At 36.5% G+C, this 23656-nt stretch overlaps 1 protein-coding gene across 1 annotated transcript; it reads left to right on the top strand.

Annotated features, from left to right (window-relative positions):
- Nucleotides 1–21541: 21541 nt before the first annotated feature.
- On the top strand, nt 21542–23451 carry LOC131646428 (protein PHYTOCHROME KINASE SUBSTRATE 1-like). The gene has a single exon (XM_058916457.1). The coding sequence runs from the start codon at nt 21758–21760 to the stop codon at nt 23135–23137; it is 1380 nt and encodes a 459-aa protein (XP_058772440.1). The 5' UTR covers nt 21542–21757; the 3' UTR covers nt 23138–23451.
- The last annotated feature ends 205 nt before the right edge of the window (nt 23452–23656 follow it).

The raw sequence follows: 23656 nt of genomic DNA, 5'->3' as shown, positions 1-23656 counted from the left end.
GTTTCTGTATGCATTTGTGACCAATTTCCATGTTAGGGTTCGTGAGTTTTGAATTAAGGCTTTCCAATTTAGCACAAATTAGACCTTGAAACAGGTACCATTAGATTCGTGTGATCGAGACGAATCCATTCATGGCATTGCGCCAAATTTCTATAGCGTTTTGGTAGTATTCGCTATTTTCCAGGTGTGGTATATAAGAACTTTTATAGCGCATCTTGTCAAAAGCGCTGTAAAAGATGTTTTACAGGTTTTTGTGGAGAAGATGACTGCGTGGCGCAGCCTGATTGGCCAGGTTCAAACAGATTTCGCGCGCGAGTTTGTGTCCCCATGGAATGATCTGGTGCCTGCCAGTCTACGCATACGTGATGCTACCTCACTCTCTCATCCACGTGATCTCACTAGTTCCTCATCCAACGCATCAAAGCCTGCAGGCGTACCATGGTCCCTCAGAAGCATGCCACATGGAATCAAAAGTTAAGTATTTTTTAATTTTTTTTATTTTTAATTACATGGTCTATTTTGTTTCCTTTTGATTTTAGGGTTCAAAGTCTATTTTGTTTCCTTTTGATTTTAGGGTTTACCCTTTATACTTTTTGAACTATGCATACACTCACTCCTTCTTCTGCCTTTGCCTTGCCATTTTCAGGGTTAACCCCGAGGCTACCTTCGACCGCCAACCATGTCAGATCAAATCCAAAATGCAAATCTAAGCTCCCTTGTATTTATTTATTCTTAATTTCTTTATCTTTTTTTTTATAATTAGGGTTAGCAATGTTCGCCTCCGAACCGATAATGCACTCACCCCATTTTTTGATTTGCCATTTTTCCCACCTTTTCAGGGTTTGTCAGTTGCCAAAGCATCGAGTATCGGTAACCCTAAACCCTAATCTCGATTATATTATTACTTGTTTCAAACCTATTTGCTTTATTTTATCCCGCTGGTTTCAATTCCCCTCTCCTCCGCTGGTTGCAATTTCCCTTCCCCATTATTACCGTTTATATTAAACTGCGTGGTTAGTAATTCTAGGGAGTGCAACTTATTAACTGAATTAGCATCACGTAAATTTATAAGATAACATAACTGAACATAATCACGTGATTGGTACACACACGCACACTTTTGGGCAAGCCTCTCTGTTGCCTGTTGCCTGTTGCCGTGTGTTTCTTTGCTGAATAGCCAGTCCCTCGAATACGAGGATACCTCAGCCATGTTGCCTCGATTAAAGATCATGGTCCCTAATGATGCTGCCTTTGATATACATGATCTCGACCCTCGTAAGTTGCCTTCGAAAAGGTTGAGGTATCCTTTGGCTGCCTACGAAAAAGGCTATTCTGATCCTTCCCCTTAGACTACCTGCCTCTCTATGGCATGGGTCAGTCTTATGGCGAACGATAATGCGATGAACCGTTTATATCCAAACGAAAGGCTTCCTGCCCTCTCATGGCATGGATAGACCCTTTCATCCTGAAAGGCTAAAAGAAACCTATCATCTAAGTTTAAGGTAATTGCCCCTAAATGCTTTGCCTTGCTCTAAACTTTTTATATTCTTTCTCATAATCCTTCAAAAGGGCTACGCTCATTTACGAGCTAAAGTCCCTATTCTTTTTTCTTCTACATTTCTTTTCAAACAAAGAGCAAAGCAATTAAGAGCCCATGGAAAACCATGGATGCAAAGGGTGCCTTACACCTTCCCTTTGCATAATTACCCCCCGAACTCAAAGTTTCTTTAAAAGGTTTTTCTCTATTCTTTTAGCCTTTCTATTAATTTGGATAAAATAAAAGTCGGTGGCGACTCTTGCTTACCGCGACATTTCGATAAAAAGTCAGTTCACCGTATTACAGAACTGGCGACTCTACTGGTCTTACCCCCCGAGCCCGTTTTCTTTTTAAAAGGTCTTTTTCTGTACTTTATACCTTTCCTAAAATTGGACAAAATAAAAGACGGTGGCGACTCATGCTCACCGCAACATTGTTGCTTATAAAAATAAAAGTCAGCTCACCGAGTTACAGAACTGGCGACTCTGCTGGGGAGTCTTTAAGAGGGGTTTACCTTAGGGCTTAGTTCATTATAAATGTTTTTAATTGTTTGTTTGTATGCTTTATTTTTAAGGGAATTGCTTGGGTTTGTTATTGTGTGAAAGATCCTAACCCGGATATGAGTACCTTAGGTAAATGGCATGAGATCAATGAGACTGCACAGCGTATACTGATGTGGTTGATCTGATGGCCATCGTTAGTGTGACACATTGGTTTGTCCTGGTGTTCCTTGGGATCCGACCTGAGGAAATGCTTGGCTGCCGCGTGGTGTCATTAAGCACTAATTCGTCCTTAGAACCTTAGTCGAACTTGACTTTGGCCTTTTAGAAAGTAGCGAGATGGCTGGCTTTGGTTCCGACTGAAGTTGGTTGATACTCGAAGCTACACTCATATGGACTGGACTTTCAGGACCTTTTCGGTTGGCGATTCGATTTCCGAACTGAGATAGGCGCCTTCGAGAAAGGTCAATGATATGAGCTCCCTAGAACTCGATCTTTATATAGGACAGGTTTGAACCGACTAAACTTCAGGGGGAGGGTACGCACCTCTGGACTACATGCAAGCCTAACCTTAAGGCAAAATTGTGTGACTTGTTTGTGTTTGTTACCTACTTGACATCATGACATCATAAACATCATAAGCATCATAACATCATGACTAACCATTCGAGGACCAAAGAATTCATCTTTGTTCTGTTTTGTAGGTCATGGAGACTAGAAACATCATTCGAGTTAACTTTGTGAAGATACCTTCCGAACTGAAAGAGTTGGTATTAGAGATTCCTGGAGGTTCCCGATTCACTGAAAGACATGGTCTCTTGCCTAGTTTGGTTACTTCAGGTTTTGACGAAGAAACGATGAGTGTACTATTTCAATTCTTCGATCCCGAGCATCATTGCTTTACTTTCCCGGATTATCAGTTGGTACCTACTATGGAGGAGTTTGCTGACATACTTGGACTCTCCATCCGAGATCAGATTCCGTTCACTGGTTTGGATGAAATTCCAAAATTGGAAGTTATCGCTTCCGCTTTACATCTTAAGAAGTCTGATATTGATAGTCATTGGGAAACCAGAAGTGGAGTCAAGGGATTTCTCGCTAAGTTCTTATTCGGAAAAGCTCGCATGTTTTTGAAGTCCATGAGTTATCAAGCCTTCGAAGACGTATTAGCTTTGCTCATTTATGGTTTGGTATTATTCCCTAATCCTGATCAGTTCATTGATGTGCACGCCATAAAGATATTTCTGACACACAATCCAGTTCCTACCTTGCTTGGAGATATCCCACACTCTCTTCACACTCGTACTATAAAGAAACGAGGGACTCTTATGTGTTTCATACCTTTGCTATCTAAGTGGTTTATTTCGCACTTTCCTCGCTCAGTAATGAGGAACGACCAAAGGCTGAAATGGCATAAGAGAATAATGTCACTTTCTCATTCTGATATCCGCTGGCTTTCCTTATCCAAGGAGAGTGTTACCATCATCGACCGCTGTGGACAATATCCTAATGTGCCTTTACTTGGCATACGAGGGGGTATTATGTAACACCCCTCTAATAACCCGCGGAAATTAAACAATTATTAAATCAGAGTAAGCATGCAAGAGGTGTCACAATTCATAAGTAAAGAAAATCACATTGGTACATGTCATGCATTCACTGAAACGTCTGAAATTATAACTCATTAACCAAAGTCATGTTTTGCACAGCGGAATTAATTCATCAAGTCAACATTCATCATTTAATGTATAAGACTTCAAATAACAAAACAAAATAGAGTTATAATCCAAAACTCCAAAACAACGCGTTCCCAGTGTTACAACTACCAGAGCATGACACCGACTCGATAACTAATAACCGACTTATGAGCTAATCCTCACCAAGTCGCGCCGCTATCCTCAATCTGAAAATGACAACAAATAAGGGTGAGTCTCATCCCAGTTAACCAATGTTATTGCATCATAAATAATAACATATCATAGTTATATCATTCACCCAATTGTTTCATATTCAGACAAATCATCATTCACACATCCACAGATAAACAGACAAGTCGTCATATAACATATATCATCATATTAAAACAAGTCATGCACATGTATGAAACTGACACTATGCATGCGGGTACCAACATCACCAGTGGAAATCATCCACCGACCGATCTATCATCATCCAGATACGGCCCTGCCAGCACAGATTCCACACAATGGGAATCTTGCCCTTCACTGTATCCTCTCATCATTAAGATACAACCCTCATCAAATGACTATGAATGCATGCAAACATATATATAACATACTTTCATCATTACCATTCTATGAGTAGCATCATTTATACTCATTTCATCATCATCATCATCATTACTAAGCATGTTCATATATACATTAACATCATTCAATACAATCAATCATCAGTAAACCACAGAATCACATCACAGGGTTTACACAGTCTCAAACAGCATACAAAATAGGCCTACAGATCGAAAGTTACACATCATTGAACTTTCCAGAAAAATCACAAAACAGAAATTTCACATACAGAAGCCATACGCGTATCATCAAGTCCATACGCGTCCATACGCGTATCACTATCCCTAATACGCGTATCATACGCATTTCCTCAGAGTCAAAAATGGCCTAAAAACAACCTCATACGCGTATCAGCCTTGCCATACGCGTATCATCATATCAACTTCCTCTTTTAAAAATTCCATACGCGTATGAGCATCCTCATACGCTCTCATACGCAATTCACCAGCACAAGGTACTTTGGGACAGGGTAGCTGCGTATCATACGCGTATAGCCCTTGGGGAATGTCCCTCATACGCGTATGACCTCATCCCATACGCGTATGGAACTGTTTCATACGCGAAACACCAGAAAAATTTGTCCAGGACCTGCAACTTCGTAACAGTCCAAAACCCATTCGTTTTTACTCATACCAGTCCACGATTTTGAGTCTAAAAACCAGAAAATTCACATCTAAACAGCATACAAATTCATCCACAACCACAGTATATGATTCCATAATCAATTTCATTAATCATACCCTAAATCTATCAGTTATTAGGGATTAACAGTCCAAATTTCAATGATGAACACAAATAACAATTCAGAATATAGAATCAATGGATCCAACCATACTCCTAATCCATACTATCACCTATAATACGATAAAAGAGATTAAACGGAGAGTCTCCCCTTACCTCGGATAAAAGTCTTGGTTCTTGGTCTCTCCCTCTACAGTTCTCCGTCACGTTCCTCGTTCCAACTTCTGTTCTTTCACGTTCTTTCTTCCCAATTCCCAATTATTTTATGAAAAATAATAATATTGAGATTAGTGAAAGTTTTACTAAACCACACCCCCATCTTTACTATTTCCTCATATGGCCCAAATGCCATAAACCATTATTTATTCATTATTTTCACAAAATCCTTATAATTCTAATTATTAATTAATATTCCAATTAAATTAATATTAAAATTATACGGGTGTTACATATTACTTATAATCCTTGTTTGGCCTTACGTTAGTTTGGTTACGCTCGAAGAGATGGTCCTCATCAGATGCTTATACAAGGGGTTGTGTTTGATTATGAAGATGATACTCAAAATCACCGCCGGAAGTTTATACGAGCATGGGATATGGTGAACAGAATTGATAGCAAGAGCTTGGGGCAAAGAAACTCCATTCCTTTGGGGCCTTATCTTAGATGGGTGCGCACTCGTGCTCAACGACTCATCATGCCTTATCCATATGTCCTACCTGTGATAGTGGAGCCTGATTGCGAGGAAAAAGTTCCTCAAGTTATTGCTCATCCAGACATGCCAACTGACATCGAAGAATTAAAGAGATCTTGGATTCAATTAAAAGAAGAAATAGACAATTTTGAAGCCCAGTTTCGCGCTAAAGAAAAGAAAGTATTAGAGCTCACAAAGCTACTTCAAGCGGAGCAAGGCATCAACAACTTCATCGGTTCGAAAAGGAAGCGTCCATGGGAGACTTGAAGACTTTTGTTTTTATTATTTTATTCCTAATTTTATTTTTATTTTTATACTTTCATTATTGTAAAAGATACTAATAAAACAAATTGCAATTTCTTTTCCTTAAGTATTATTAATAAAGTTTCTTCTGTTTTGTTTTAAACAAATTTGAATTCCAGGGTCCTCGAAAACATTGCATATGCATAATCATATCATTCATAAACATCGCATCACAGGTTTCATAAACAACAAATGCCTCATCTTCCCGTTGTTTACTTCAGCAAGGAAATGGATCTCGAACAATCTGTCAAAAATCTTCAGGCTCAGAATAACCAGTTTCAGAAAATAATCTTTCACTTGGCCAAGGGGCAAGAAGAATTAAAGGCACTTCTGTCCGAGAAGGAGAGGGACCAACAAAGGGAGCAAGGTGTGCAAGATAAATGGAAATCCAAACCTAAGCGGTCATTCACTCCGTTGCACATGCCTTTGTCTCAAGTTCTGCAACAACTGCTCAATCAGAACTTGATAACTCTATTGCCTCCATATTCATTTCCTACCAACCCCACTCCTGGGTATAAGTACCATGCGAGATGTGCTTATCATTCGAATAGTCCTGGTCATGATACAAAGGATTGTTGGCAATTGAAGCACAAGATTCAAGACTTAATTGATGAAAGGATCATTGACTTCAACTCATCTGAAGAACCTCACCTGACTAATGCTGAGCACAATCGGAAAGGTCGCAATGAACACAACCAATCTGTGGGGACAATTTTGATCTCTACACCAGTTCCACAACAAAGACGCAAGTCAGATGTACCTAAGCGTCAATTACAAAGATCAATATGTCACTGGCTCAAGCATTACAACACCTACTGAAGTCGGAGTTGATCACTTTAAAGGATCCCCCTAAGAATCCTAGTACTTCTGCTCGTAGCTATAATCCTAATGTGAGGTGTGCATATCACTCTGGTAGTCCTGGTCATGATACAAATAGCTGCTGGTCATTGAAAAACAAGATTCAAGACATGATCGATGCTGGAGAAATTGAATTCAACCATCCGAGAACTCCTGTGGTGATCACCGCTCCTATGCCTAGTCACGACAAAACTGATTAATGTCTAAGTGGATGAACTTTTAATCATTAGATTTACTTTCATGCGCAAATTTTATTCTGTTTGTTTAAACATTCGAATTATGATAGACATTATATATTTTAATAATCATCATCAGTGCATTGCATATGTTTGTCTTGAATACATTATTTCGTTATCACTCATTTTAAACTGCGTATTTACTTTGCATATGTTTTGTGTTAAGCTGTAAGCCTTTTGAGGGAGGATGACGAAAACGATACCGCAACCTCATACAGTATGCTTTTAAGCGGACTATGATGATGATGTACATGCATTGTTTCAATTCCTAAACAGTGGAGATATAAGGATGTTAATCCCTAGTTACCCCCTTTTGAGCCAAAGGAGTAGAAATTTTCTTTCTTGTATTAATTAAAACCCTTGATCATAACCTGGGGCAGGGTAATTCTCAGTTAATTTGGTTGTGCATTCTATTTTAAGAGAATCATTCAGTACACCTTTCAATAAAGGTTTCAATCACAAGTGTTCATCCGCACACATCAAAGAAGTGTTGGAGATGTCAATCAAAAGCCAATAATGGTTCATCAATCAGTAAGCAAGGCAGTCAATATCTTTCAAAAAAAAATGAAGAAACATATATACAAAGAAAAGCCTGCTAAGTCAAAAATCAAAGAAAGAAGACTTAGGCAAAAACCAAGGCATCCCGCTGACTGTAAGCTCAAGATAGACAGTTCAGGCAAAAGTTAGGGATATCAAAAAGATGGAAAAAAAAGAGAGGTCAACAAATTCCTGAACAACACAATGTTGTGACTACCAAAAAGAAGAAGTGACTGCCATCTCAAAAGTTCTCTTTGCTTGTGAACCATCGTCATTATCAAAGGCGCAAATCCAAAAGTCTCTTGGAACCTGAATGCATGAGTTGAATTAACTGAGCTTAGGACTGAAGATCATCACGAAGAGGGATGGGTACAATCAAGTTTTGAGCTTTTATCCTTTGTTTCTTAAACCGTGAACCAAGCCACGTTACAACCCTTGAAAGTCCTAATTGAAGCATGGTTAGTTCGAAAGCATACTGTTACCAAAAAGGTATCCCGACTCCTTAAGGGTACCAAAAGTGCTAAGTTGATATCACGTTTTTACAAACATCACATTGTTACGAATATCATGTTTTTACAAATATCACGCCTTTACATCTCCTGTTTTAGCGTTTTTCGAAAAATCAAGACAAATGTATGCATTGCATCTCATGAATTCATTATTAAACAAATTCTGCTACATAACTTCAAATGTTAGCAACAGAAAGAACCTACATAGGGTACAACTAATGACTGAAAGTCATCCCGACAGACAATATTACTCCAATAAGCCATGTCTCCTACGTATACAAGGGGCATGGCACGCTTCGCCCAATCAATCTGGGGCAATCAAGTCAAGATTCTGAGAATCTCTCAAGGATGCCAAAACAATCAGGGGCATGCATCCAAGTAGATCTGAAGCTACTTCTCAACCAACATAGGACATTGTCTTGAGCCTATGATTACTAGGGGCATGTCGCCCATAGTTCACATCTCATAAAGTCCTCGCGAGGCGAATCTTTCCAAAGTTCCTACTAGCTGGGGCAAATCTATGCAAGTCCAGTTTGACATCTTGATCAACATTCAGTGGCGTGTCCTAATTAAATCCAGGAATGGTAGCTACTATAATACTGGGGGCAACGGTCAAGACATCCACGTATTCCCACAAAGATGATTTCACAAGATCATATCCCTACAGAGTAATCATTTTCAAATGCTCTCGTCCCGACAAAGATATGGCTCCCCAACAGAGTTTACATTTTCAACACTACCGGTTCTCCAACACTTGGCTCTTCTCCAACATGGTCTACTAATATATTTTATTCCCAATCAGGATACATCAAGTTACTGATCATCCCCAAGCAGAAATCGTAAATCCCCAATCGAGCATCTTCAAGACAAGATCAAAACATCAAAATCACAACAAGAGAAAAATCTATCTCCTCAATCTAGATGTTCCAAGAAGCATAAATCATAGTCATACATGATAAATCATAAACATATTCATACATCGCATACATTACTTCATACGCACATTCCTCATTTATTTTGAGGAACACATTACATACATCATAAACATTGCATAAAACTGACATTGTCACCAAGTGAATATTATCTGACAGGTACATTACAAAAGTTCGAATCTTATTCAAAGCAAAGCCTAACGCACGGCCTTCCAGACATCTATGGATGCAAATTGGGTAGTCTAACGCACGACGTATCCATCAACCTAACGCACGGTTTTCCAGACATCTACGGATGCAATTGAGAATAGTCTAACGCACGATTTATTCTTCAACCTAACGCACGGTTTTCCAGACATCTGGGGATGCAATTGAGAATAGTCTAACGCACGATTTATTCTTCAACCTAACGCACGGTTTTCCAGACATCTGAGGATGCAATTGAGAATAGTCTAACGCACGATTTATTCTTCGACCTAACGCACGGTTTTCCAGACATCTACGGATGCAATTGAGAATAGTCTAACGCACAATTTATTCTTCAACCTAACACACGGTTTTCCAGACATCTGAGGATGCAATTGAGAATAGTCTAACGCACGATTTATTCTTCGACCTAACGCACGGCTTTCCAGACATCTGAGGATGCAATTGAGAATAGTCTAATGCACGATTTATTCTTCGACCTAACGCACGGTTTTCCAGACATCTAAGGATGCAATTGAGAATAGTCTAACGCACGATTTATTCTTCGACCTAACGCACGGTTTTCCAGACATCTGAGGATGCAATTGAGAATAGTCTAACGCACGATTTATTCTTCGACCTAACGCACGGTTTTCCAGAGAATTCAAAACTATAACAATATGCATCTCATGAGAATTCAAATATCAATCAATATCAACATCTCAATTCAATATCAATTCTAACAATTAATGTTCACAATCAAGTAAAACAAGAATTGAATGCAAGAATTATTACCGAAAATATGATATCGAAAGAGAATGGAAGGAGATCCGCGGAAGCTTCGAAGCGGAGAAAGGATGCGCGACGGAGGAAGAACTAGAGTGGAGTACATCGCGTGAGGAATAGGCTGGCGTGGCGGTTCGGAGAGAGGGTGATATACCCGTGCAAGTTTATGGCGAAGGAGAAAAGAGGGAGGGTGTCATACCCCAAAATTTGCCCATACATTTTCTTCTATACAAATCCAAATCAATGCATAAAGCTCCAAGACACAATCTCCTATACAAGGCTCTGAAACTAGGGTCTGACTTATTCAAAGAAAAAATCAGTGAATCAATGGCTCCAAGGCATCCCATATGGCTCAAAGTATCTTACATTACCTCTATGACAAATATCAAGTCTCAGCTTAAAAGATTGATCACTCAAATATTCGGAAAGTCAATAGTCGACTGGGTTGACCTAAAAGTCAACTGTGGGCAAAGTAAAGTCAAAACTCCTGATTTTTTGTCAAGATCCTAATATTGAAGTATCATTCACCATTTTATCAAGCATTGATCATGGTTCATCAAGGAAAGATCAAAAATCAACAATTCAAAAAGTTTCTAAATTAGGGTTTTCATTGGAGAAAGTCAACTGAACTTTGACCAGCCATAACTCTCACATGGAAAATCAGAAATTTTCCATCCAAAGCTTATTTTGAAGGAAATTTGATTCTCTACAATTTTGTCCCTCACATGCCAAGTCTAAAAATGCTTCATTTGATAGATATGGACCAAAACATTATAGGTCCTTTTCGAAAGTCAACCAAAAGTTACTTTTTTCAAAAGGACACGCAAGGAGCATGGAAAATAATTTTGATATGAGACCAAAGACACTATTTAGAGGACTCTTCAAGGTTTCTAAAAAGTCCATAAGCTTGTAAAAATATTAAGATATGAAGAAATGGCACGGTGTATAAGTTCACCTATTTCTAAGGGTGTGCAAGAGGAAAAGAGCCTAAAACTCAAAATATTTCTAAATGGGCTTGCATTCTTTTTGTTCTATCCTTATTATAGGCCCACCCACGTGTTGAAAACAAAGGCTTTTTATTTTTACTATTTTATTAATTATTTTATGGTTTTAATTCACATAAATCATGATTTAATTATATAAAATATAAAAATAATGCAAGATTTGATTGTGCTTCAATTTTAAGCCAAGAAATATATCATATTTCACCCACAAATAATTCCAATTTCGTTCATGATGCTTGGAGCTCAAGAAAATCAAATTTTAGAAAGATTTGGATGCATATTTCAATCAAATTCAATCTCAAGATTCACCAAGATTTAAACCAATTTTATTGCCCTAATGTGTTCACCTATAAGTATACAACCTATTGGCATTCAGAAAGGGTCGGATTCACTAGGATTGCAGCCATAAGCACCAAGGTAGAACTTGTTATTTTTCTGAAAAATTCCAAACTCGGATTCACGAATTGAGGGAGATTCAAAGGTTCTAACACCTTCCTTGGAGTTCATTGAACCTGTGTGGAGCATCACGTGACATCAACACCTCCAGAAACATCCCCTACAAGCTACGGTAAGTCGCGATTTTCTCAAACTTCGATTGCATCAATTCATGCGTTCTTTGCCAAATATGTTTGCATATTCTTGATTATGATAACATACTGAAGCTATCTGGACGTTTAATTGGGTTTCTATATGCATTTGTGACCAATTGCCATGTTAGGGTTCGTGAGTTTTGAATTAGGGCTTTCCAATTTAGCACAAATTAGACCTTGAAACAGGTACCATTAGATTCGTGTGATCGAGACGAATCCATTCATGGCATTGCGCCAAATTTCTATAGCGTTTTGGTAGTATTCGCTATTTTCCAGGTGTGGTATATAAGAACTTTTATAGCGCATCTTGCCAAAATCGCTGTAAAAGATGTTTTACTGGTTTTTGTGGAGAAGATGACTGCGTGGCGCTGCCTGATTGGCCAGGTTCAAACAGATTTCGCGCGCGAGTTTGTGCCCCCATGGAATGATCCGGTGCCTGCCAGTCTACGCATACGTGATGCTACCACACTCTCTCAGCCACGTGATCTCACTAGTTCCTCATCCAACGCATCAAAGCCTGCAGGCGTACCATGGTCCCTCAGAAGCATGCCACATGGAATCAAAAGTTAAGTATTTTTTTATTTTTTTTTATTTTTAATTACATGGTCTATTTTATGTATATATATATATATATATATATATATATATATATCATTTTATCTCTTTCCTTTTTCTTTCTTAATAGTAATAAAGGTATTATATGTTTTATTTAAAACTTTTTCTTATTAATATTTATTTATTTGTTTTATTTTAATTTCATATATACTTATTTCTTTATTTGATTAATATTTATTATATAATATTTATTTGTTTATTATATTTATTTATTTTCTTTTCTTAATTATTTATTTATATATTTAATATCTATCATACATTTATTTTTATTATATTTATTTATTTTCTTTTTCAATTTATATTTAATTACTTAATTACTTTAAAAATTCATATTTATTTGGTTATAACTCTAAAAAATTTCCTAAAAATACTTGCATGCGCGATTTTATTTTCTTACCCCGATTTAATTAATTAGGTTGCGAGACCGATAATTAATTAAATCATTTGTATTTTCTTATTTATTTCGTACCCTAATCAGGGTTTACGAAGATCAGTCCATACACTGAATATTTCTTTTTCTGTACCTTTTCAGGGTTACTTTTCAAGTGCCTTCCGACTGCGCGCCTTCAAAATCCGAAGTTAAGTATTCGATTCTTTTACTTTCAAAGTCTATTTTGTTTCCTTTTGATTTTAGGGTTTACCCTTTATACTTTTTGAACTATGCATACACTCACTCCTTCTTCTGCCTCTGCCTTGCCATTTTCAGGGTTGACCCCGAGGCTACCTCCGACCGCCAACCATGTCAGATCAAATCCAAAATGCAAAGCTAAGTGCCCTTGTATTTATTTATTCTTAATTTCTTTATCTTTTTTTTTATTATTAGGGTTAGCAATGTTCGCCTCCGAACCGATAATGCACTCACCCCATTTTTTGGTTTGCCATTTTTCCCACCTTTTCAGGGTTTGTCAGTTGCCAAAGCATCGAGTATCGATAACCCTAAACCCTAATCTCGATTATATTATTACTTGTTTCAAACCTATTTGTTTTATTTTATCCCGCTGGTTTCAATTCCTCTCTCCTCCGCTGGTTGCAATTTCCCTTCCCCCATTATTACCGTTTATATTAAACTGCGTGGTTAGTAATTCTAGGGAGTGCAACTTATTAACTGAATTAGCATCACGTAAATTTACAAGATAACATAACTGAACATAATCACGTGATTGGTGCACACACGCACACTTTTGGGTAAGCCTCTCTGTTGCCTTGTTGCCTTGTTACCTTGTGTTTCTTTGCAGAATAGCCAGTCCCTCGAATACGAGGATACCTCAGCCATGTTGCCTCGATTAAAGATTATGGTCCCTAATGATGCTGCCTTCGATATACATGATCTCGACCCTCGTAAGTTGCCTTCGAAAAGGTTGAGGTATCCTTTGGCTGCCTACGAAAAAGGCTATTCTGATCCTTCCCCTTAGACTACCTGCCTCTCTATGGCATGGGTCAGTCTTATGGCGAACGATAATGCGATGACCCGTTTACATCCAAACGAAAGGCTTCCTGCCCTCTCATGGCATGGATAGACCCTTTCATCCTGAAAGGCTAAAAGAAACCTATCATCTAAGTTTAAGGTAATTGCCCCTAATTGCTTTGCCTTGCTCTAAACTTTTTATATTCTTTCTCATAATCCTTCAAAAGGGCTACGCTCATTTACGAGCTAAAGTCCCTATTCTTTTTTCTTCTACATTTCTTTTCAAACAAAGAGCAAAGCAATTAAGAGCCCATGGAAAACCATGGATGCAAAGGGTGTCTTACACCTTCCCTTTGTATAATTACCCCCCGAACTCAAAGTTTCTTTAAAAGGTTTTTCTCTGTTCTTTTAGCCTTTCTATTAATTTGGATAAAATAAAAGTCGGTGGCGACTCTTGCTTACCGCGACATTTCGATAAAAAGTCAGTTCACCGTATTACAAAGGGATATGGAGATTTGATGAATTTTGTGGTTTTGGGTCTTGAATGTTCTTCGCGTTCTTGAGAGTTATTATGAAGTTGTTGTGAAAATTGGAGAGAAAAGTGAGTTTGATTCAAGAGAAATGAGAGAGAGAAGTGTGAGTGTTTGTGGAAAAATATGGTTGTGAGAAAAAAGTGTGGGAAAAAGAATATATAGTGCTCCCAAATTTGAATTTCAAAAAGTGCGCCAAATCGCATTTTTGAGACCCAATTACAAGGAAACGTGTTTCGGTGCGAAATTCGGATTCGAGCCAAACGGAAAAATCAAAGATGACGAAATTCATGAACCGTTGCCGCCGGAACAAACTCAATCCGATAAATAGTGAAAAAGTTATGCACGTTAGAACAGCGAGAATCATTTGAGGCAGAAACTCAACTGTGCAGTATTTTCGTGTGCACCTCTCAAAGAATGTGATGAAACTCAATCTTCCAATTAAAATACGAACTCAGAATCAGAATAGAAATCGTAGCCAACAAAATTTGTGAAAGAATGCCGCCTGAATGGGCCCGATCCGATAAAAATTAAGGGAACTATGAATTTTTTAATCTTGTCGTACATTGCCCGAAACTTTATTTCGGCCATTAATTCTCAATGCTTTCGCAATATTCTTGAATTTCTGGTGCAGAATTGGCCTTCGCTCCCAACATACGAAATGTCGGGGACATCGAGACAAAATGTGTGTTAAAATTTCAGCCGAAGATGATAAACAGTGTAGAAGTTATGAATTTTTTATCGTCCAGGAGAGAACGCTTCAACACACTTTTTCACTGTATTTCTTCAGGTAAATTGCGAATTCGATGGGCTTCTTCAAAGAATTAATTCCTGACCTGAACACATGAAATATAGTAGACCTCAAGAAAGTTCTTTTGGCATATGGATTGCTTCAAAATGATGTTCTAGTCAGAAGTTATGATTTTTTGAACATTTGAATGATAGTTGGACAATTAAATCTGAATCTCAGAAACAATTAATTCCCATCACTTTCCTTGCATATCCCATAAGAAGTCGAAGAAGAAGCAGAAGATGATGAGGAAGTCGAGGAAACTGTCGATGACTACCTATTGTCAAGAGATAGGTCGAGAAGAGTCATCAAGGCACGTCAGACACTTGGGTATGTAGATCTTATAGCATATGCCTTTATCTCTACAAGTGAGGTTCTATACGAAAAACCTAGAGACTATAACGATGTTATGAGGAGTCGACATAAGACTGAATGGCTGAAGGCCATGAATGATGAGATGAAATCTCTTCGTGATAATAACACCAGGGAACTAATCAAGAAACCTGCTGGAGCAAGGTTAGTCAACTGTAAATGGATTTTCAAAGTTATGGAAAGAATCGAAGGAGTGGCATCGACGAGATACAAGGCAAGGTTGGTCGCAAGGGGTTTCACTCAAAAAGAAGGTGTCGACTTCAATGATGTTTTCTCCCCTATTGTGAAGCACATATCTATTCGAATATTGCTTGCCATGGTGGCACATTTCGATCTTGAACTGGAACAGATGGATGTGAATATTGCATTCTTGTATGTTGATCTAGATGAAACGATTCTGATGAGGCTACCTGAAGGGTATGTCGAAAAGGGGAAGGAAGATTATGTGTGCAAGCTAAACAGATCTTTATATGGACTGAAACAATATCTTCGACAGTGGAATAGGAGATTCTACAAGTTCATGGCACACATAAGTTTCGTTAGAAGCTAGTTCGACCACTGTGTTTACTTCCAATTTCTACCTGGTAATTCATTTGTAATTTTGTTGCTTTGTATGGATGATATTCTCATAGCAAAAAACAATGTCGACGATGTAATGAGGGTGAAGGCTGAACTCAATAAGGAGTTCGATATGAAGGATCTGGGAGCAGCATACAATATTCTTGGGATTGAAAATCTAAGAGATAGAAAGCAGTCAAAATTATGCTTATCTCAAGAGGCATACCTACGGAAAATTCTCGACAAGTTTGGTATGTCGAATTCAAAGTCTGTTGTGACTCCGACAAACCCTTAATTCAAGATGAGTATTGATTAGTGTCCCAGTACTGATGTCGAAAGAGCTTATATGAATAGCATCCCATATGCTAATATAGTAGGTTCTTTGATGTATGCTATGGTATGTACTAGACCCAACATAGCATATGCAGTAAGTCTTATAAGCAGGTACATGGCGAATCCTGGAAAGGCTCACTGGAAAGCATTGAAATGGATTCTAAGGTACATAAATGGGTCTTGAAATAGAGTCCTAATTTATGGTGGAGCCTAGGGTGAAGATAGTAAAGAAGTAATCGAAGGATATGTCGACTCTGATTATGCAGGTTGTATGGATTCCAGAAAATCTATTTCTGGATATGTTTTCACTATGTTTGGTACAACAATTAGTTGGAAAGCAACACTTCATAAGGTTGTGGCTTTAACAACCACTGAGGTGGAGTATGTTTCCCTAACTGAAGTTGTGAAAGAAGCATTGTGGCTTGAAGGCTTTGCGAAGGAGATGAAACTTCAAAATCGAGGTATACTATTAAATGTGATAGTTAAAGTGCTATACACTTGTCGAAGAACTCAACATATCATGAGCGAACCAAGCATATCAATGTTATGTTGCATTTCTTCAAAGGAGTAATCGAGCATGGAGAAGTCCAAGTGCTAAAGGTTTCGACAGATTACAATGCTGCTGATATGATCATCAATACATTGTCGAGTTACAAGTTTTTTCACTGTATGTCGTTCATAAAGCTGCATGAAGAAAGCTAGTTTGTTCTTTGATGATATAGAGTTTGTTACAAGGTGCAGATTTGTGAGAATTGGATCGCACTCTAGTGGGTCGAAGAGTATTTTCCTCTTTCGACAAAGAATATGTCGAAGACCTACATACTATGGTTGAAGTGTGTTCTAGTATGTCGGCATCGAAATGCTAGGGTTGTTAGTATTTCGAATTGGGCTTATTTGTTATGTCCAATTGTTTAAGTTAACTTGTACTCTAAGTTGGCTTGTAATGGGTATTTGTGAAAAAGCCCATTAGTTTAGTAATTTAGGTTTATTATAAATAGCATACTAGTCTCTCATTTCATACGGAAAATCCTAATTTAGGGTGAGAGGGTTATTTGTTATTCTTATAACACTTGTAATCTTGTTTGAAAGAGAAAGTAAAGAATATCAGTTATAACCAATTCCTTCTTGTTCTTATTGCTCCCCTACTTTTTCTTACCCTTGTGGGTTTCTTGCCGAAAGAAACCTATTATATTTTGTGATTGCGACATTGTTTTGTACAACATTGATAAAAATGGCTTCCTACTTGTTCCTGTATAAACTGTTCAATATTTATCAATGTCTTGTATGCAAAGTTATATATCCTATTAAGATACCATAGTGTCCATGCTATTATCCCTTATCATGACATGCTTGAAATATATAGGAACCTTCATATGTCTCCTTGCCTATATGCATGCTATATTAATTAAAACTAATACTTTAGGCATTTCATGCTATATGAAAGTTTGTCTCACATATAGGAATTGAGTTGTGATTCTCTTTGCAACATATGCATGCTTTGCGATATTATTCCATGATATTCTCTATGATATACTTTCTAAAATTTCTATATGCATTATAACATGTTAGCTTTATGATTGCATTACATGTATACTCATAATTTCACTTGATAAATTGTCATGCCATGTCTAATGTCAAACATATTTAATTTTTTCTTTCATGCTTCCTTATATGGCATGATCTTTGCCATGCATAAATATATCTCATCACTACCTGCTCTTGGTATTTTGTGATCATGTCATATGATCTATCCTTGTTGAGATGTTTGATATTACTACATTAACTTGCCATGATATTTTGTACCTTGGATGGATAGGACATATTTGCATCTTTTACCCGCCTACTATTAAGGGGAGGGTATACATTCTATCTAAATACGGGGAAGTGTTATCACTCCAATAATATATTGTTTCTTTTACCACTTCCCTTAAGATATGCGTTATCATTATCTAAAAGGGGAAGAATGTGGAACCTAGTTTTGTAGGTAATAGGTTTTCTGTTTTGATGATAACAATTGTGAAGAACTGTAAAGACCACATCAACATATTGTCAACGATGAAAAATAGAATAAGATACTCATTATAATAAAGATGCAACCATCATGAAATTCAACCAATGCACTTAAGCCTTTGAAAATGTAAGCCATGAGTTTGATAAAGGATTTACAAAAGTTCAAATAAAGCTTCAGATGTTAACAAAGATTTTTCAGACAAAGGCAAACAACCAGACTACATCAAAAGCCTCAAGAGATCTCAAAGAAAAGTCTCATAATAATGAATACATCATACACAGGTTTAGGAAATCTATCCCAATTTAGTAAGTGAGTGAAACTTTTGTAAACACAAAAGTCTTTCTTTATAGAAGTAGTTGGTTATAAGCATACACACTAAAAACCTTTTTAAATGTCCTTGGAAAAGAAACGAATTGAGAAAGATATATAAAAATTGCAAAGAAATAAATAGGAACATTCTAAAAGCTAAAAAATATATATTTTTACATGATCTAATGATTATGCCAATTGATTAGATTGAAATGTTTTTAAAGACTTACGCTGTTTGAATGTACCCAAACGATTAGCAACGACTATATATCAATTCTTACTTATTTTGAAATTCATAATTGTTACCTTTAAATGATCTAATCAATTGGTCCAATCGATTAGTAACGATCAAATTTGGTTTAACGAGGTTTCCTGTTTTGGAGGATTTGAAGCCTATAAATAGAGCTTCATTTCTCATTTCATCCAAGATTCGATTTGTATATTGACTCACATTCTCTCTAGTTTTTATTCTTCACTTTCTCTCAGTAGTTCTTATAGCCAAAAGCTTTTGCGGGGAAAGATTTGTGGTGAGTGAGGTGCCTTTGTATTTCTGGATGGATAGCAATGTATAAGTTCTTCAATAATGTTGTTTATGCATCTTGGATGAACACAATTTATTTAGGGACAAAAATATGTGGTTGGAAGCTAAACCCGTTAAAAGCTTTGGTTAGGAATTGTGTGATTAGTTCCTGATATTTAGTTAGGTTGAAGAACGTTAAAATGGTTGAAATTTCCTGAAGGCTACTATAAAGCCTTGTTCATTCAAAGGATGAAGTTCTTCAATATTGATGATCTTATCATTAGGTTCATGGTTAGCCCGTATAAAACCATATGTTAGATGACCAGCCTCTTAAAGTCACAAGAGGTTATTTGTTATCCTGTTAAACCAAATCGAGCTCAAATATTTTGTAGAGAGAAGTCTCACCGTTTCAATCTACCGTTAGGAAAGAAGCTTGGCCACTTGAGTCTCAACATTTCAATGGAGAAGACACAAACGATCTTATCATCCGTCTTGTATTATCATGGTTGTAGGACAACCACCATTTCCTTGTATAAGGGGTTACATGAGCTTCACCTACTAAAAGCTCTCAGGTACCTAATGAAAAATCTCAAGATCAATTCTTAGGAAGAAGAGTAGGTCTTTTAGTTTTGATTGAAACTCTATAAATCTCGGTGTTTTTCTTCTTCCCTTAAACTCTTTATTTTTCGCGCTTTAGTTTAGATATTTATTTTCCGCTCTGCTTAGATAAAAATATTTTTCAAACTACTTAGATTTAGAAAATGTTTTTCAAACTCTGGTTTTAATCCCGAAAAGTTTTCAAAACCATGTTTTTTCCAAACCACACAATTCACCCCCTCTTGTATGTGAATTCTTAAGTCTAACAGAGTCTAGTGAGATATCATATCCTTCATTAAATAGGTTATAGAAATATATCTTCCCTCTATCATTTATATCTTTTTCCTGAACCAAAATTTCTCCTTCTTCAACTTTAACACACTTCACTTGATCCAAATCTCTAGTATTTCTTTCTCTTCCATTAGCAAACCTATATATAGATTTCCCCCCTCCTTGATTCCTATGGATTGGTACATTTCGTCAAAAATTTGAGTTCTTCCTTCACTCACCGCCTTCTTGGTCTCATTCTTAGCTTTCTTGTACTTTTCTTAAGTTTGGACATTTTTTACACCTAGACCACTTTTTAAAACAATCATTTCTACTCTAACTTTATTTTGTACACTTTCATTCCACCACCATGATTCTTTACCCTTAGGTCCAAAACACCTTGATTCACCCAATGTCTCTTTAGCCACTTTTCTAATCTCTATGGACATATTCCACATATCATTTATACTACCTTGTGGTTGTCTAAATCCCCCTCCAAGATCTTGTGTTAAAAAATTCCTTGTTTTTCACCCTTCAAATGCCACTAGTTGATTTGTGGCACTGCCATATGATTTATTTTCTTTGCTCTCTCCTTAATTCTTTCATCCATAATCAAAACTCTATGTTGTGTAGTCACAAACTCTCCACAAAAATAACTTTACCGTTCAAATAAATATTTCTATCGAAGTTTCTGTTAAGAAATAAATATATGACATTGATTAACTACAAAATCTAATGATTGATTATGAATTTAGTATAAGTTAGTTTTATACAATAGAGTTACATTCATTTATTGCATATTCTAAAAATTCTATACTTAAAGGAAATAAACAATAGAGCAAGTGCATTAAGTACAATGACGATTTAGTTCACTCATGTCTCTTCATGTCGCAATAAAATCTCACTTAGCACGCTTTGGATTTGAATTATTGAGAGGTGTATTATAGTACAAAGGACTATTCACAGGAGGAAAGGGGGTTAGATCCAACTGTAAAAAGGGAAAAAGACAATACTTTTAAAAAAAGATGTGACTATCAAGTAGATTAGAACATGTTCCTCTCTAGTAGTTATCACTCTTCCTCCTAGAAGGAGACAAATCATAGTCTTTTTCCAATATTAGCAATTCAATTATTCATATTATAAACTTTTATTAACCATAACTTAAAAGTGGTTTATGTCATTAGTCGGTAAACAATATGAGTTTTGCATTTTGTTTGAAATCTCAAAATCTGAGAATGTGTTTTTCTCAAAATCTCATATTCGAATTCTTACCGTTTTTGTGTTTAACCTATTTATACAAAGTTAAGTTCTGACTTTAAATCAGACATTCGTAAATTCTCATGGATTAGTCAGTTAAAGAGTCGGATACGGAATTTTCAAAGAAAATAAATTATAACATCCTTGTAAACATTATTGGTGAAATGTCAATTAAGCTACATGGATATGGTCCTACATTCTTGACAATTTGCATCTTCCATTAGCCTACTTATAGAGCTACTCTTAAATATGCTATTCATGTTAAATCCTCTCTTGCATCTACTTCCTATCCTTCACATAAATGAGTATTCCTTTGAGTACCTTTCAAATTCTTATGACCCTTTTGCACTCCAAAAAGTTCTCATAATTTCACTTCTTTTACTTCATTTCTCAAACTGTTATATACTTCTATAGTACCATTGTCTTTACCACTTTTCTTTGTACTTGATTTCCCTTGCTAAAACCCCTTTAACCATGGTTATCTCAGCAACCACTTTCACCTCTCAGAACAACAACAATAACCTCCGTGATGCTTCTTTCTCTTCTTACTTGAACAGCAAGAAAGAGACTTTTGTTGATTCAAGTCACCCCTTTACCATCAACAGAAAGGAACCTCTTCAACTTGGAGTAAAGAAAGAAGAAGACGGAGAAATCGGAGTTTTTGATGCTGAAAAGTATTTCAATGGAGTTGAAGTAGACACTCCAACTCCAAGAGTTGCTACCATAGATTCTAATAAGTTCAACTACATGAAAAACCAACAACAAACATGTCAACAAAACAGAAAACAAAAAGTTCAATATGGAACTCCAAGTGTTGGCTCAGAATCAAGCTTGAATAGCCAAAATGCACTTTTACAAACTGCTGTGAAAAACTCTTCAAGCAATAGGAAAAAACAAGTTCATAGAAAGAGCCTTCTAGCTATTCTTGGTTGCAAATGTTCTTGTTATGACAAGAATTCTGTTGATGTGAATGACCATGCAGGTGAAATCAGTTTCAACAAAGGTGTGGTTCCTGGAAAAACAACCTCAGAGAAACTCTTCAAACATAATCAAGAAGCTTCTAAGAAAACCGAGACTCGCGCTGCAGCAGACCTCATGAAGAACAAAGATATATACTTACAAAAACAAGAAAACATTTCTACTTACAACATGCAGCTTCAACAAGTAGAGAATCCAAGGAAAACATTAGAAGTGTTCGGTTCACCGATACTATACGAAAGATGCAAATCTTTAAGCTTTGATATGAGGCTAAAAAAACCATCTTGGGAAGAAGCTGGTTCTAATTCTAAACTTGAAGAAGAAATTGAGTTTTCTACAAATTCTGGTGAAAATTTTGATGATGCTGGAAGTGATGCAAGTTCAGACTTATTCGAGATTGAAAGTTTCACAGGTAAAACCAACCCTTCTTTTTGTAGAACAAGTTCCAATGTTGCTTCTGGTTGTGCTAGTCCAACATGCTATGCACCAAGTGAAGCTAGCATTGAATGGAGTGTGATAACAGCAAGTGCAGTTGAGTATTCAGCAGTTTCAGATCATGAAGATCAAGAAACTATAAGGACTCCTACAACTATAAGAACATCCTTGAATTCATCAAACGGAAAAACAAGAATCAATAAAGAGATACCGAAGCGGCGGCCGAGTAAATTCTTGGGTTGTAACAGTCAGAAATCTGTTGGTGTGGCTGCTGATGCCTTCACAGCAACATATGAGAAACAAAGTACAAGTACTAATACAAAAATTTATGGTAAGTCGGATATGTTACCTCATGTGACAAAGTTTAAGGTGGAAAGTTATGCAAAACCTCCTCTTAGGAGATCACATTCACCACATGGTGCAAATCTTTTGTATATTTAGATTTTGGTTTTAATTCAAGTGTACTTTTTTCTTTGTAGTTGGAATTAATTTGATCAGTTATATGTATGTACCTTGAGTCTGGAATTAGCGTAATGCAGTTTTATTTTGTTGCATAATTTATTATATAATAAAAATAAGCTCTACGACCAATTTGTTTCCCCTCACACTAAATAACAAAAATGGTGTGAGTGAGAGAAAGTATAGAAACATTATGAAGATGATAAGGTGTTGGCTACATGTAACTCTAAATAAAAAAGGTGTTTGCTACATGAAAAAGATTTGTCAAAAATTTTATGGACAGAGGTAACAAACACTGCGGTTATTTGTTGAATAGGCTATCCACAAAAGTTGTGTATAAACCAAACCAAGTGTACAAAATTTTATTGTGTTTGTTTTTCATTTGTACCATTAGTCAAAAGATATATATACACACACGGAAAATTTTATTTTTAATTATAATTAAATTAGAGTAATTAATAACTAATTAAATTTTTTATTATTATAGCTTCTATGATATTA

This window comes from Vicia villosa, linkage group LG2 (genome assembly GCF_029867415.1).
Source record: "Vicia villosa cultivar HV-30 ecotype Madison, WI linkage group LG2, Vvil1.0, whole genome shotgun sequence".
Classification (NCBI taxonomy): domain Eukaryota; kingdom Viridiplantae; phylum Streptophyta; class Magnoliopsida; order Fabales; family Fabaceae; genus Vicia; species Vicia villosa.
This window is presented reverse-complemented; position numbering and strand designations above follow the sequence as displayed.

Coding starts and splice junctions, on each gene's coding strand:
- LOC131646428 (XM_058916457.1), top strand. CDS start 21,758: ATGGTTATCTCAGCAACCACTTTCACCTCTCAGAACAACAACAATAAC.